The 18,036-nt window shown below is 38.7% G+C and overlaps 1 protein-coding gene across 4 annotated transcripts in view; it reads right to left on the minus strand.

Annotated features, from left to right (window-relative positions):
- The window catches only part of tusc3 (tumor suppressor candidate 3), a 68,747-nt gene that overhangs the window by 40,744 nt on the left and 9,967 nt on the right, over window positions 1-18,036 (minus strand). For 3 of the 4 annotated variants that reach the window (XM_040147116.1, XM_040147117.1, XM_040147119.1), the window contains exon 2: window positions 1,038-1,207. In XM_040147116.1, the coding sequence (XP_040003050.1) occupies window positions 1,038-1,207 (170 nt within the window). Of the gene's footprint in view, window positions 1-1,037; window positions 1,208-15,726; window positions 15,838-18,036 lie in introns of those variants that run through there. The other variant, XM_040147118.1, reaches the window with a different exon arrangement.

The following is an 18,036-nucleotide window of genomic DNA, read 5'->3' on the forward strand; positions in this document are numbered from 1 at the left end:
AAACAAACAAAAAGGCACTTTTGAAAACATAAGCTCTTTGGTGGAGGGCTCTTGGGCGATCTGTGTACAGTACATGCTGTATGCAATCCAAACAGTAGCTTCTCTTCCTTTTATTGGATGCCGTAGAGTGTAGTGTGTATATTATCAAAAAAGACAAAGTCTACACTAAAAGTACTAGTGCAGGTGAATGATAACAACTTTGTATTTACTCTTATAAAGTTTACTTATGCTCTTCATGCTGAATTTTCAGTAGTCGGTTTCATAATGATAGGAGAGAAAACAGTGCAGCAGATGTACTCATCTGGCATTTGACACATGATGATCCTAAATAAACTGTATACCCAACACTGCTTCTCATGGCTTCACTGACTAATCCAAAGTAGCTTTCAGGACCATGGACAGCTCCAGAGTCATCTCTACTATGAATACTAGTGTTCCATGCACAGCTGTCCATAGTGCTGAAAAACTGAAAAAATTATGCAAGTCTGGTTTTGTTAATAAAAATTAAATTTAAAACTTGCTATTGAGATTTTTGGAAAATGTCTTCAATGCTTCAAGAATGTAAGTGGGTAAGTAGGATTTGTTGGCCTTGTTCTGTGGAATTTATTCATTCCCCTTTGGCAGTAGTCCCTTTGATCCAAATGTCAACGTGACCCACAGGTTCTTGTTATATAATGTTGTTTTTCTGTGTTTCCAAAGGTGTGCAAGTATATATGTGTTTGTGGAAGGAGGGTATGTGAAATATCAGATGAGCTCTAGGACATTTGTGCTCATGTGTGCATATGTGTGTGTGTGTGAGACTTGAGAGCTCACTAATTCTTCCACTGTAGGTGAACTTCAGTGCACTGAGTAAACTTGCAGGAGGACATGAGTGTCATCTCAGGCATAAAAGAAGCAACTGAGACAATGACGGAAGAAAGGCTGTTACAGTAGGAGCTACGCCAGGTTGTGGCCTACTGAAAGCCATGTGTGTGTGTGTGTGTGTGTGCGCGTGTGTGCGTGCGTGTGTGTGTGTGTGTGTGCGTGCACATGCATACCTGCAGACAGAACACTGCCTTTGAGGCTGCAGGGCAGTGAACATGACGATGACAGAGTAGTTCCTGGGTGGGGCCTTGACAAAACGACGGAACTTGTCACCGTTCATCCGGACGACTGAACGCCGAGAAGACCACTCCATCATCTGGTCAACCTTCTCTGACAGCAGGTTCTGAAAACACAGACGAGGAAAAGAGCAGAGAAGACAATGCTTCCTGTTACGATTTTCAGATTCAAACAGAAGAATAATTCCTGTGTGTCAAACAATGCTAAGGAACAGCAGATTAAAAATAAAGATATTTTCATTCTTGTCAATGTCAAAAACTCTTCTGTCATGAGGGAAAAGGCATAATTAGTCAAGAGACAGTATAGAGAAGTTGCAAAGACATTCTGATACAGTCGTATAAAATGACCCATTTGTACACTACCCAGATAACACCCAGATTCCTCACAGAATATATAAAAATCTTTGACTTTTTTCGCCTGAAAAACAGGCAATGTCTCCTTAACTTTATGACATTCTAACTATTCCATGAGCAGGAGGAGCCTTGCTATATATACTGGCTGCTTTGAAAGTCCAAGGCTGATACAGAGCATGGTGTTGCTGGGTGTGAGATACTAAATCTAAATTTTAATAGGTTTGACTCCCGGCCTGTATTGACTAATGAGATGCAAAGAATCTGGAATACAACAAACCTAACCATTATTTACAGCAAAGGAGCCATGACTTGGCAGCCTAGGTGTGTGCGTATGCACAGAAAAGCCACAGTTCCTGGTTGTTTTGAATTGTAGAAGTCTGCTGTTGATTAAATCTGGTCTGGCTTAGCTAAAAGGTCACAACAGAGTCAGCATCAGAACACAACAGTAAAGGTAAACAACACATGGCATACATGTTTACACAAACACACAAGATTTCTAAAGCTGAAATGCTTAATATGGCAATGTCATTCAGTGGGGTAGGGTAATAATTTTATATGGCTGGCTGTGTATGTGAGCGCGTAAGTGTCTCTGTACTGTGTGTATGCCTGTATGTGTCTGTAAGTGTAGATTCTCATCAGGGCACTGCGTAGTTCCTACCAACATCGTCTTTGCTGAATTTGAGCTCTGAACTGATGGCTGATGAAATAGTGAGACTGCTGACGAAACACTTGTTTCCCAACCTTTGCTGATCAAACTGTACAGCAGAAAAATCTGTCCGAGAAGCATATTTCAATTTACAGCATAAAACTTTTTTTTTTTTTTTTTCTGAACTAGACTATGTTTAATCTCTGCTGAGGGTTTTTCATGCATTTTTCATTTAAGACATTTGTTTATAATCTCTGCATCTTTAATAGATACAGAAACAATGATAAATGTTTTTTTTTCTTCTCTTTTCTTAACCCATTTCTTTGACACATCTGCCATATTCTAAATGGGTATGGGTAATTCAGGGGGGGTACATATTGTTTATTTTTTGACCCTAAGAGTGTTGTCTGATATTCGTTTCATGGTTTGGACTGATAAAATCATTCTACTTATAGTTTACTACTAGTAGTAATACGATTGACCTTTGTGGCTCTGTTCTCACTCACGTTGGACAAGGGAAAAAGGATAACATCCCAGTTGAAACAGAATGAATGGAAGTAGGCTGGTGTAGTCCATTTTATTGTTTATTTCTAAATATATTATTTTATATAAAATGTCTTGCCACCTGAGTCAGCTGAGTGTGCTGACTGTCTCAACTAGGGTACAATATTCTTCATGCTTCTCGCTCTCAGCTGCCACCCAGCATATGTATGCAAGTCTCGCTTGTGCAGAGGGGCATTTGATGCAGAGCTGAGGGGTAGCAGACAGGAGTGGTGTTTTTGTGGTGGTACTCTTTAAATAAATGACTTTTCAATCTGCAATCAATTTACACCACTGTTAAAGGGTAACACATGATGGTATGAGCATGAGTAAAGTAGCCCAGGCTAGTCCACTCTACTTTCCATCCCTCTCTCTCCATCCCTCTTTCTACCCAGTAGTTGACTAGTATTGGACCAAGTGGCTAAATAATTTAGCACTGCACCTCACTCCTACAACTAATCGGGCGCAAAATCTCTCTCTCTCTCTCTCTCTCTCTCTCTCTCTCTCTCTCTCTCTCTCTCTCTCTCTCTCACGCAGCTGTAGACAAAATCTCTCCAGTAAACTGCCTTGAGACAAGATTGTCAAAGACAAACAAAAAAAGGAAAAGTGGAAGAGGATAAAAAAGAGAATGAGACAGTAGCATGACACATGTTTATGCTGTCTTGTTTGTTCACTTCAGAGAACACACAATCCCACACCAATGGGCCAGTATAATGAGGGAGGTTCACTAAAAAACACTGAACAAACGAGTACAACACACCATCGAAAACACACAGAAAAGGAATTGCATGTCCAGAGGAGGTACAAAGTTCTTTCTGTGCACCTTTGCTTTTTTGTCTTTAATTTATCTACCAAGTTTTACCCATGTGCATTCAACCCCATAAGAAGAGCTGTCAGTCCTAGATGCCAATCGTGCAGGCAGTAATGATTCACTGCTTTACTCATGTTCTGCAGGCACGCACACACACACACAAAAACAACAGTGCTGAAAATATACTGAAGTACTACTTTTGAGGGAAATGAAAAACAATGGAGAGCAGGGCATCTGAAAAGAGAAAATATATACTACAACATAGGTCATGTTTTGAAGCACAAGCTGTTGTCTCGGAGGTCTTAAAATGGACTTTGCTATAATATACTGTTTGAAAAATAAGTCATGAAAAAAAATGAAGAGACACAGGAAGAAACTAAAAACTAAAACTGAAACTAGCCACTACACACGCCATCATCCACATAAGTTTGGGATATAAATTTTGCATTGCCAGGAGTCTCCTCTGCCTTCCTGGGTATAATTTGGGGATGTTCCTATTGACTAATTCCCTTGTAAATTAAACAGAAATTTAATTTTAGTAGTCTAAAAGTGAGAAAACACTCGGAAAACATCCAAAATTGAGCATAATTTAATCGGGCAGGGCAGCTTTGTAACATCTTAAACACAAAAATGCACACGTCCCTAGTATAATTTCTATATCTTATGTTAACACTGTGTGAGATTATGCATTTATCACCCTATTTTGTAAGTGCCATAATGATTCTACTGTAGAGTATGATGAGCGCCATTACTACATTATTTACCAGAAGCTCTAATAACACCAACATTTGTAATAAGTATTACATCTTTACCTGACTAGGTGTTTTAAATGCGTCAACATCCAAAACACTTTTTTTTTCCATGGAGTTACTTTGTCTAGAAAAGCACTTCTCAAACTCACCTTGTCTCCCAATGAATAAGAATCCACTTGTACAGTGGAAGGACAGAATTCACGGCACTACGGAGAAAACCAATGGTAGGTTTTTAATGTGGAACACGATAAGGAAATTGTGAGTTTAATCAACAGCAGTTTCATATTAAGTAAAAGAACGGCAAACTAGAACCAAATGGCACTGATTAGTGAGTGTGAATAGTATTTTTGTTATAAACAGAAACCTTGAGAAACCCAAGTAGTGAATATGGCATGAGTATGTTGTTGTAATGATGCCGTGGATGCGAGGTATATTTATATCATACGCCGAGTTTATCATTACAACAGGTGAACATGAAGAAAGTGTTGACTTTGCCTTACCAGCCAAGAGCATCAACAGCAAATTAACACAGCAAACAGAAGCACACAAGAAAACAAGAAAATCTGAATTTATAAAAACAGAGCGAATTAGAAATAAAATACCTGCCACTAAAAATAATACACTCAAACAAAAGGCCTGGTTCACTCTTCAGTTGAGGTATTTAAATATCTTATGCTAGACCTTCAAGTGACTCCCACACATCAGTGTTATGACTCCCTACTTTACCTGATCCACATACACAAACATGTACAATACATGAGCACTCCAAACGGCCTAGGATTATTTTCTACCCCACTGAGCACAAAGGGCACTAAACTGAATCACAGCTACAGTGTGTATATGTACGTGTATGTGTTTGAGTAAAATGCACAAATGGTCTGCAGATATCCTGCATTATCCATCTGATTTTCTGTTACTCACTCTATGAACGCCATGACCTCCCTCTTATATATACACATATAATAGGTCATAAGGTAGGCAGCAGACTGTAATAGTGGCACTCAATTATGATCTAAATCTCTCTCTAGTTCCCCATTTACTCTTTTCCTCTCATTCTCTTTTCTCATCATATCAATTTTTCTACATAATTTTCAATAGTCAGTAGTTTTCCTATTTTTCTTTTCAGTAACTCCCTTTCATTTCCACATTTCTTGCAATACAACGTCACTGCAGTTGGCAGAGAACCATATATCGTGGCTAAGTAAAGAATAAAGGTTAAAGAAGTACTATAAAATGTATTTTAAAAGAAAAACATTCTCACTAGCAGACCCTCAGCACACCAAAGGAAGAATATATGAGGAGATCTAGCAAATGTAAGAGAAAAAGCAGTCCAAGGGGAGGAAAAGAAATAAGACTAGGTCAAAACCTAGTATGTGGCTGGACGGCGTATGGTCTATGTCCAAAAATTGAGGAAATAGTTTTAAATTGTTGTGGAACTGCTGTAAACAACTACTTTCAATGGAAAGTAGCTTAAGCCTGCTCCGAATGTCACTAGATCACGTAATACACTAATTAGATTATTCATGACCTCCCCGCATCGTATTTACATTCTACCTAGTGTCTGTTGGTTTCAGCCCTTTATCTGTTTGCTTCTCTCCTACTCTCTGTGCTCACATAAATGGGAATTTAATACAGTTGAATTTCCAATAAAGCTGCTCTCATTTACATGTTTTTCTGTTTCTGTTGTCAGACAACGGAACAACTACGAAATAGTGACTGAAACGTGGTCTGTTAAGACTACATGTTCACCGGCTGTCACTTCCAAGCCATTTCCAAGCTGCTGCTCTGCACTGACAAAATTCAGATTTTATAACTCCAACATTGTCTGTCAAAATCACCATACAAGAGTTAAAGACCATGGTTGTGCTGTGATGTCAGCTATATTTACTTGTAAAATGATTTAAAATGTTGGAGAGAAAGTTAGAAGATCACGGCCGTCAGCTGCAGTGCCGTCAACTGCCTGCGGAGGGAAAGCCCAACCTCACGCTCAAGGGGCAATATTGGCAACTCTTCTATGGAAAGTAGCCACAGTTTGTCCAAAATGTTGCTAGATTTGTCGCTACGTGCTTTTAAAAAAAAAAAAAAAAAAAAAAAAAAAAGGGTGGTAAATGTAGTGACAAAGGCGATACTGCTTTTCAAAGAGCAAGAGCCACTGGGGAAACTCCAACGCTCGGCCGGCTGACCAATCATGTAACTTCATCAGTCAGTCAGCGACAGACATTTGTGTTTGTAGGGCTGGCCCCGCTGTTGTGGTCCAGCCAAAAATAGAACCTGATAGGGAGTTGAGATACGAGCAGAGTGAGGAAAGGAAATTATAAAAGGGACAGAAAGTAAGTGACACATGGAGCTTAAAGCAGAACCAATTCATGCACTGAGATGACAGGGCATCAGAGAAGATGGTTTGTTTATCAGTCATAGTCTCACTCTGCCAGCCGGCCAGCCAGCCAGAAAACTGTCAGACAAATGGTCACTCACTAAGCCAGTAGTGTAACCAGTCATCCTTGTATTTATTTATTTAGTTAGCGAATCAGCTAAATTGTAAATTGATAAATTGACGTCAGTCTCTCAAAGGTTAAGTTAGCGAATTAAGCAGGCAGTCGAGTGATTAGTTAGTTTTTCCGTCAATCAGTCGTTTAATCAAATAATGAGTGAATTGAGTATTTTAAAAGACGACTTGCTCTGCAACCAGAGGGGACAGAAACGGCCTTTAAAATGGCTTTTAAGTACCTTGTAGTTACTGGGGACAGTCTGGATTTCCCCAGCCAGCCAGGGGTTTGATCTGCGAACCCTGCTCACTAAAGATGAAAGATTTCTTCAGTCCACAACCCCTTGCTCTGAGCGGTGTAAACAGAGGCCTATTGTAAGTGAATGGGTCCCAGCTTTGGCCTTCAGGATCCTATACAGTTTCCTCAAATTCTCCCATTGAAAGGGGGATTACTGGAAATTGGCTTCGTATAACAAGGAACAAAGACTCATTTCTCTCCCTCTCTCAGACACAGACACGCACGCACGCACACACGAACACACACACACACACACACACACAAACACACGCACACAAACACATAGTGTGCCCTTTGTAAAAACCAACAAATACTTATTGCAAGTCAATTTCTGGTAATCGTTGTGTCCTTATGATGACTTGGGGGCTTTCTGTGATGAGTTAAACCGAAAATACATAAAACACACACACACACATGCAAGCACAGATACACAAAGGAAGCTCAGGAGGGCAGAACAAATGAGGAGGGAAGAAAAAAGCAACATTACTTAGAAACTGGATGTTTTTTTTATTTAATTTCTATGATTTTTTTAAAGGGAGAGATTAAAGGAGAAATAGGGGAATAAGGTGACCAAGAGGTTTAAGAAGCTAGAGGAGGGGGGAGGGGGGATTTGTCAGCTTATCTGCCTAATAACAATTATTTGAAATAAATGCATTTTTCCCCTGCCTTTGTCCATGCATCTTCCTGTCTGTCACCCTCCGGTGATTTTAATTTTATTTTATAGCTTTCCCCCATTAGTGCCAGCAGTTGTGTCTCTCTCTCTATGATGCTTAAAAAATATCTAAAGATTTGTCTGAATTTTCTTTTTTTTCGCTTACATATTAGAGCTTCTCTAAACCTCCCAGGCACATGGTGTGACATTTTAAATCTTCTGTCATTTCCTTTCCCTAGGGCGCCTGTCTAAATCTTTTGTGTTTGTTAGTTTCATCAAGTTAACTTTTAAACTTTTTCAGATGGTTTAAATGCAAGTTAGGAGGAGATATAAGTGTAATTTTAAAGCTGAAATAAAATGTGAATATGATAAAACGCATATGCATTGGGTGTGGGTGGCTGGTTGGAATTTTCATGGAGAGAACATCACATTAATTAATCACAACTCAATTAAGATCACAAACTATATTAAATTATTGTTTACACTATGGCCCATTTATGTCTATGAGTTAAGATAACATGGTTTCACTTAAAATTACTACTTTTTTTATTTCTATTTCTGGGTTTCTTCCCAGTTTTCAAAATTTGCAATTCCCAATTCAGCTTTATTTGGTTATTTCTATCTGTACACCTTGAACAAGATATTTGTTGCAGAGGGAATGAACAAGGGAAGAGCATTGTTCATTCACCCTTCCAGCCACAGTCTGTTCAAACATATAGAAGAGTATTTAAACAATGCATTGCACCAACACGGCTTGGCCCAGTCATTTGTGAGTGGAGTGTTATTAATTCTTGTTACACTTTATCTGTCACAATATAGGAGCAGAATGCTGAGGCTAATTTTTTAGTCACTCTGCTTGACCTCTAATCACCCTTCCTTCCCCCTTTATTTTTCTTTTCCCTATGTTTGCAGATAAAGTTTCTCTGGGGAGAGCACAGAGCTCCAATTGGGTTTATGGGGCATCAGTTCAGTTTGATTTTGTTATAAAGGCATCCCAATAAAAACTGGGGTTGGACACACAGGGCAAGGTGCCAGTCCTACTTTTAAAACAATAGGGAGTAAACACAAGCACTCAGGGAGCATATGGTCACTGTACTGTTCCCCACAATAAAGCCAAGAAGGAGGAGAGGAAAGTAAATGAAAAGAATGGGAGGAAAACACAGGACAAGGAAGGAGGAAGAACGGAGGAAAAATCGCCTGGGCAAGTTAAAAGTAAGCAAGAGAGAGAAACAGGAAGCAATAAAGAAAGAAACAAAGGAAGAAAAAGGAAAAACAACAGTAGTTATATAATTAAAAAAAATAGAAAAAGTAGTTCACACACAGGGAGACAGAAATTAAAATAGGAGAATATGGTGGTGCAGCAGTAACATGCAGGTAATGTTACTGTTTCAGGTTGGGGATTTTAAGTATGCCTAACAATATTTTATGTTAGTAATACTAAACTTAACATGATTATAGCTGCAAAATTGATATAACAAATCATGTCAAAAGTGAGTTAAGATTTAATAGATTTTGCTAGCAGCTACTGGACAAAGATGATATTTGAGTGCGACATTTTGGGATTTTAATTTCTTTAATACCCTTCAAGCTTCAAATCAGTCATTAATATACTAGTATTTCAACCGTGCTTTTCAATGCACAAATGTGAACAAGACTGTTATACACAGTGTGAAATGTGTCTAAAGCCTAAAAGCAGTCACGTACAAAATGTTTGCCTTAGCACAACTGGACAAGCATCGCTATTACATTTCTGTAATGATCCCAAAACAAACAAACAAAAAAATGACGCCTTTACTTATTCTTTTTAGTAGCCAAAACCATGCTATAAAAGGAGCGCATCATTATCTGACAAAAGCAAAGGCAAAACAAACCTGTGTGTAAATTAGTTTCCTCGTGCATTTACATTTGTTGAGGGTATTTTATGTAAACCTACAGCAGCCAACTTCCGGTGAAAATTTAATAAAACATGTCTCACAGGATTGATTGTAATTCAAATTCCTTAATGGGTTAGGCAGGAAAGTCTATGCATAGCAGGGAAATAAGAAATGCTTTTTCTTTCTTGTGCAGCAACATCTGTAGTACCCTTGAGGCACAATGGAAACAAAGGTAAAAAACTAGGTAAACCATGCAACTTTTTAACACAGCTGACTGACTAACTCACTAAAAACCCACAGGTTATATTACAAAATGTTCCTTTGTGTGGTAAGTGAGTCGACTACAAGTAAGAGTATCTCTAACTGTAATTCAGGTCAAAACAAACAATCAAACTTTAAAAAGCATCCAAAGCATAGCCAATGCTATACTTTTCTGCCCTTAGTAAAAGAAAGGAACAAAACAATGAAAACTAAATGAAGGGCAAAAACAGAAATAAAGAAAAATGTTTTTGGCACTAGTTTTAAAACTGTGAATCTTCAAAAAAAAAAAAAAAAAAAAAAAAAACACAGTAAATGGAGCCCTAGAGATGTGTCTGTTGCAGCGAAGAGGCATTCTCTTGAATCTGAAAGGAACACAAAGCGAATATGAGGGCTCCTTCATCTCCCCGACACATGGGTAATTCATCATAATGTAGGGGACATGTTACAATCAAGTCTTTCCGCGCCTTATTATTTTTATTTCAGCTCACTCTCCCAATTACTGTGAAGTGGGCTTAACTCAAAAAAACAAAACAAAAAAAACAAAACAAAAAAAACAAACCTTTCATTAACTTGTCACTCCGGACAGAATTATCATTGAGTGTTTGAGTAATCACCCAAATTCCAGACTCCACATGTTTGGGATCGCACTCTCACTGCGGCTCTGTGTGTGCAAAGTGTTCATCAGCCTTCATTAAGTGCTTGGCTTCACGCATTTATGCATGTGTGTTATGTGATAAAATGATTCAGGGAGACAGAGCCCGAATTTTTCATTCCGCTTGCTTAGTAATATTAGTCGTACGGGTCAGCTTGGGGTGGTCTTAAGGCTTAATTAAGCACTGAATAGAAAACATAAAATGAGGCAAAGCTTGGTGTACACCACTATCCTTCTTAATCCATCTTAAATACAATTTGAATGAAAAAATACTCGGGGACCTTACTCAAAAGATGTCAGAGACTATGAGTAAATTTTGAGGGAAGAGATGAGGATGAAAGTTATAGTCGCATATACAATTAAATAAAAATGGAACGGAAGGAGGCTACCAGAAAAAAGGAAAAGAAGGGAGAGCAGTAACTTTTCCACCTTTAAGTTTGTCTTCAGTGTATTTCTAAATCCATTATGTTATTAAGTATAGTCTCTCCTAAATATAAGAATAGAACCAGCAGCAGTTTTCAAAGTAATATGCTGTACTGTCAACTTTCATTTAGTAATTACATACAACTCAATAAAGAGACTTGACAATTTAGAATTGAAACTTGAGACTTTAAAGAGAAGTGAAAATTATTTTCTCAAATGCTGTAACCCATAATGAAATATGAGTTTAGAGGAGCAAGCATTACCTCAACAAACTTTGACTGAGGGTTAAACTTATTACAGTGCTAACCTTTTTTTCTGAGCTAAAGTTTGGTTAGTTATTCTAATTTCTGTCAATGCCTCACAATTCAAGCTCATTCAAGTTCATATTAAAGATTTTATTGGGAGGCAACTTTAGCTTCCTGTAGCCTTAGCTGCTAATGCCTAAGTGTGTAAAAGTAGGCCTAAGATATGGACATTTCTTGTGTTTTTTGACAGCAGATATATTTTTAAATATTGCAAGGAGCAAAGGTAGAAAACAAAACAAACACAAACAGGAAATGACAAATGTTAGGGCAAACATCAGACCCTTAACACGTACAGATTACCAGCATCTTTTACCCATTTATCCCTGTTGTATGAAAAAGCGATCGCACCATGCCCGAGTCACAGACTCTGATCACAGTCACTTATGTTCAGCTATGTCACAAGTATCGACACATATGAAAAATTTTATATATAAAGGGCTTGCACTATAACATAAATTTTGCTACAAAAGAAAACATCTTAGTTTCATTTTTATCTAACCAGTGGGAGCTCTGTCTAATCAAACACAAAAATCGAAATAGTCTCAACTGTCACAACCTTGTTTCCAGGTACAAAGGAAGCATTGACCTGAATGCACTTGTTTTGATTGCAGTACTGTACCAACAATAGTTGGTGTTACAAAAGGAAGTTCAAGATGACAGACAGTAAGGTGGCAACTGCTGGCTTATGTGAAAAGCAAAAGACAGAGAAAATGCTGAAGTGTGGAAGTGAGGGGTTTAGACTCAATAAAGGTCATGAAGTTGCAAGCCAGTCTGACTACCAGGTGAGCTGCCCTCCTCTTTTCTGCTTCCCAGTCGTACTGTGTCTCACTACTGCTGTGACCTTTAGCTCTAAACCTTACACATACTCCTCTCTCTCTGTCTTTTAACTTTATGCCCCTGTCCAGCATGCAGGTGGTACCAATCCACCTGCTGTGATCATTTTTAATGGTCAAAGTCAGGGCTAAGCACACAATGCACATATAAGCATATCAGAAATACAAGTGTAATTGCCCTAATATGCTACCTCATTAGCCTTTGGAAGCTAACACGAGTATTAGTGCCTGATACAGTAACTGTGAGCCTAATGTGCTCCTAATTAGGCTCATAAGACCTTCACATTTGTTAGTTGCTTAGGTGAGCATTCACGCTCCCTAGATCTATTGCACATGGAAGAAAAGCAGCTTTTGAGTGCAAGTGTACCTGATTTTACTGTGTAAAGGACCTACATGGGTTACCTCAAAATAGAAATTTACCCCTGATAAATATGCAGACAACAACTATGAGCAGAGTGCAGCTTTGTAGGATTAGCTGTTTTTCCAAACAGTATGTCACAACATTGGTTATAAAGAGACAGCATGAGGACAGCTGCTATGTAAAAATGTTTGTTATTAAAAGTGCAAACTATACGAAAGCATATAAAGATGTCCTGTTTACATATTATACAGTCTGCTTGTTTCTTTTATTTGTTTTTGTGTACTTTTTTTCAGAAAAGTTTTACATAAATAAAATTAACTTGCTTGCATATATGGTTTTATTTATTTTATTTACATGCTAACTATTGGTGGCCAAGACTTAAGCTTTTGGTCTGACACAAAGTTATATGGTTCAGTGACTCACACATCTGACTTTTTCTCTCCCCACAGAGAGGAAGTATTACTAACTTCGGTACGCAAAGGAAACGCTTATTACTCATACATCGGCTTAAAATGGAATTTTACCTGGGGTAAATAGGCTGCCAAAAACAATGAGTGGTGTGCAATTTGTGGAAAAAAAAGTATGGCTGAAAAGTATAAAATTAATATTCATGAGCAATACATTGCAAAATTGAACATACAGGAGGATAATATGAAGACTGCTGCTGTATGAAGGCTGTCTCTATGGATTTAGTTTTGCTTTTGTTAAGATTTTGGTTCATACATTCTGTAAAAACGGAGGACTGAGAAAAGACATTGTACAACAGGACATCCTTTGAACATTTTCCATAATGACCACTAGACACTTGCACTGACATTTTATTACAACCTTGGTTTAATGAAGTAGTTAGACCTGAATGGGCTGGTGCACTGACTAAAGAGCTCATTTCAGAATGAGCCGGCAATAACAACAATAGAGAAAAGCTGCTGTCCAGAACCTTTTTTGCTTTATTACCTGGAAAAAAAAGCATGCATTAAAGCTTTAACCCTGTCCAAGTATGCTGAATGCAGCCTTACAGGCTATGATGACAGTAATGACACTTTTTCAAGCCATGCAAGCTACAGCTGTCTTACTGCCAACTACGAAGTGGTGTCAGTCTCACAATGGAGATGATGAGCTAGTTGCACTAATCATATTGTGCTCTGAGCTCGGCTGGTGAGACTAATTGGCTGGTCAATAATCTGAACAGCTGGGAAGGGGAGTGACCACCAGTTGCTCAGTTGAAACAAGGGGTGCAACAATCATCACAAATCAAGCTCCTCATTAAAGACATGATCCGTTAGCCGTAGTTCAAAGAGCCTTCCTTTACTCTCCTTGTTTATTTCAGTGAAGACAACAGTTAGAATCAGGATGAGCTTTTACTGCTGGGCAACTGGGCATCTGTTAACTCAGAAAACTGTTTTTACCCAGATTTTATGTGCCATGCATCCAAAAGTTGTATTATTTCCTTCTGCAAGAGTACACTGTTGTTGACCATGTTTTTACAATAAATCAGGTCAAAGAGAGCTAAGAATATGCCTCCATTAATAGAAATTTAATGGAAAAATGGAAAGAATGTGCAGCAGAGCTGCCCAATTTGTGCCATGGTCACATACTCACAGTCAATCAAAAGAGTTAAAATTCATAGTAGAGGTCTGGACTCATCTCTGGTTACTTAATTTGACAAAATCTCCACAGCTGTGCAAGATGACTGTGACTTAAATAATGGGTTGTTACTTCACTTGGATTTTACCTGTTTGATTTGAGACGACTTCATAAATTCCCTAAACCCCAAGATTGAAAATGATTCTATTCAAAATTATTCTTGCATGTTTGATTTACTGTAAAACAACACAAAATGCTTCACTCCCTTCATTACTTACCTCCCCCTACTCGTCTGCTGCAGTGATAAGTGAAGTGATGATGGGCTTGTGGGAGGTGTTGAAAAACAACTTTTCCTCCTCATTTTATAATGTGATTGTGTGCCTCTGTTTATCTGTTGATGATGCTGAAGAGTTTGCAGTGATAACCCAGCTGCAGATTCCATCACTGTGTCAGATTCACAGTCTGAAATAACTGACATTCAGTTGTTACATGGCTTAAAGCTCTAGCTGTGTCAGGGTCTGTCTGAATCAGTGAAATCCGCAAAGAGAAAATTATATATATCTATATAATGATATATATTATATACATATGGCTTACACTTTTAATATAATGACATTTGGTTTCAATTACATAAGGGTCATTACTCTCACACCTGAATGCCATCAAAATTAGTATTCATGCCTTTCTAACCAGAAACTCCATCACTGTTGGTGAATTGCATTGACAACCAATACCCACATTTCTTACTCTGGAAAAATGGCTTTTACATTATCTGTTGAATTATAATTTCATATTTTACATTTAACATTTAACCACAATGTGAATTAAAGTAAGTAAATGTCATTATTTGCCATTTTCTCCAATCACAAAATTACAAAATGTTTTAATTAGCCTGTCAAAAGTGATGGCATGAGCAACAACAGGGCACTGCATGTAAAGATAACAGCTGATGCTTCACCTTTGCCCTGTTTTTTGCCAGGAAAATGTGAAGGACTAGTTGCTGACCAAATAAAAAGTAACAACCCAAGATCTATGTTAATCCTCATGAAAAGGGAGTCATGGTATTCAAATCTAATATGCCCGTTGAATTGACTATCTCAATTAAACATACAGTATGTCACACAGATCACTTAGAGAAATTGCTTATCACGTAATGAAGTGTAAATGCCAAACAAAAGCTAAAAATCTCACTAATACCCTTAAAATGCCTTACAACAAGCAAATAACAAAAAAATCCTAGTGTTGTACTGTCCTTCATGTTTACAATTACTCCCATGACATGACTTTCTACAGAGTTAAACAAGTAAAGACAAAAAAGGCTTGACATAAAGAGTAGGAGTGAAAGTGAGAAATTAAAATCAGACAAAAAGAGACCAGGTCTGACACTAAATGGCATTTAGCATTTATCCTGACTATAGCTTTATGCTAAACAGGCTAATTTCATCACGTTATATTACCATATTGCTGTGTGTGTGTGTGTGTGTGTGTGTGTGTGTGTGTGTGTGTGTGTGTGTGTGTGTGTGTGTGTGTGTGTGTGTGTTTGTAGTAGCATCAATAACTTGTCAGTTAGTCAGGCAAGCTTAGACAGAATTCGTAATTACTGCTCCAAAGTTTTCTCGGTGTCACTGTGTTTGACTGAGCAACTGAGAAGCGGGAAAAGAGCTAGAAAGACCATGGTGATTACTTGACATTCCCTGGACAACTAAATACTTTCAAAAGGCTATGTTAACATAATTCAATAATTCATAACCAGTTTTATTATTTGTAGGTGTAGCTTTAACCAACAAGGACTCACCCTGGCCACAAGAGCAGTGTCCCCAGGTCAAGCAAGACTACGCAGAACTCTAGAAAACAAGAAATCTGCCTCTCTCACTCCGCCTTCTTGTCTGTACTTAGCCTCTCATGACAAGTGTTTTCAATAAGCCAGTCTTATGACAGCCTCTCTACCATGCAGAGAAAACCAAAGAACACACGCACACACACACACGCACACACACACACACACACGCACACGCACACACACACACACACACACACACACACACACACACACACACACACACACACACACACACACACACACACACACACAGGTTTTCTGCCAGTGAAGCAGAAAGACTAAGAGTTTACTAAGAGAGAATCATCGGATATCTATGACAGGCAACATGTACACAAACACGAAAACTCACACACACACAAACACACACAAAGCTCCACTATATCTAACAACCTAGTACACAGTCAAGACTGTGTATATGTAAGTGCATATGTTTTAACATATATACTTGTTTTTTTGTACGTATTTCTGTGGATAAATGTGTGCATGTATGTGACTGTGTGTGCGCGTGTGTGCGTGCGCGTGTGTGCGGACTGTGAAACGTCATGGTGACACAGGTCTGTCTGCAAGGATTAGAGTAGGACATCTTATCAGCCACAAGCCAGACACACAAACACACATTCTCAGACACACACACACACACACACACACACACACACACACACACACACACACACACACACACACACACACACACAAAGTAGGATGGCATGCCACCTCATATCAGCAATACAGCAAGGCCTGTCACTTTGGGGGTGGGTGGGAGGCAGAAAAGTAAGAGGGCGCATAGGAGGAACGGAGTAAAGCATGGACGACAAAGGGGGAAAGTTGAGGGAATGAAACGGGATGAGAAGAGAAATGACAGATGAGACAGAGAGAGGGGGGCAAAAGAGAGAGACCTGTTATGACAGCATTTCCCTCTAGAGATAAGGAGTGATGAAGACAGGCAGGGATGAGTGATCAGAGAAGAGGTACATTAGCCATTAGCAGTTAGCAGCAGACACACTGTCCAGTTACCAAAAGGCTTTACTATCTATCTCCCATTGGTTTGCCTGACACAACAGTCAGACAACACTGAGATTTTAAGATGCTTGAGTTCAGCAATCAAACAGAACTCTATCAGCGAGTCAGTTACTGACTGAGAGACTAATGCCATGTTCACGTGTTACAGGATGGATTGTAGAGATGGGAAAGATTCCCATGGTTACAACTTGCAAGGGTTCATATCACCAGAACGTTCAAGAAAGTTGTAGAATTGGTTTAAGAAGGGTTAGAAATACTGTGCATTACTGTCCCTATTACTTTGCAACAAGTCGAATGTATCTCGGAAATTATTTCCCAGCCTGAAATACAAAATCGATGACAAGGTGAATACTATTTGCAAGTCAAAAATTACAGAAACTTTGATATGACATGTATGTGGAAGAAGGCCCTAATTGTTGAATGACTGACTGAGTGAATGACTATAGCAAGTTACAAAGTGATGAAGTAGCAAAAAACAGTGAATGCCAAGTTTTATTAATTGCTGATAGTGGTTAACTAAAATAACTAGGAAACTGTATGTGACAATGGGGGTAGGCCTAAGTGTCTGAGTAGATGACTGACTTTGTAAATGGTGATTGAATGGTGAGTGAATGACTGATTGAATGACTGGCTGCATAATGATGATGATTTATTGACGGATGTATTGAGAAGTGACTGAATTCCTGATTGAGTAAATGACTGACTCATTGGATAACCACGATAAAGCAAAAGCAAGAGAGACACTTCAGAAGGAGGAAGTTCCTGTACCTCTGATGACTGACAGAGAAATTAATGGTCACAACGACAAGGACACACCCTGCACTCCTCTCAAATTAAACAGGGGTGGTCCAGAAATTATCCTCAGAAATGTCAGGTAAATGGCAAAAGAGTTAGGAGGGAGGGACAAGATGGAGGGAAAAAGAAAGAAAAGATAAGGATAAGGGGAGGACCCGATAGAAGAAAAAAGTAGGGAACTGGTGAAAGGAAAGAGAGCAATCATTTCATGACACCACATAAATATAGAAATGTCAAAGGAGTTTGTAGAGAAGGGTGGTTTTAGGAAAAAATAATACAGGAGAGGTGACACGGGAGGGGACAGGGGTGGATAAGGGGACTGAGAGGAGGAGATAGAAATCCTTTGGCCACTCAGAAAATTAGTTATGTTGGAAATGGGAGGGGAAAAAGGAGGAGGAGAGGGAGGAATAACAGAGGAGGAAAATGACTTGGGAACACAGGCCATCAGTC

This window comes from Xiphias gladius, chromosome 15, assembly GCF_016859285.1.
Source record: "Xiphias gladius isolate SHS-SW01 ecotype Sanya breed wild chromosome 15, ASM1685928v1, whole genome shotgun sequence".
NCBI classification, from domain to species: Eukaryota; Metazoa; Chordata; class Actinopteri; order Istiophoriformes; family Xiphiidae; genus Xiphias; species Xiphias gladius.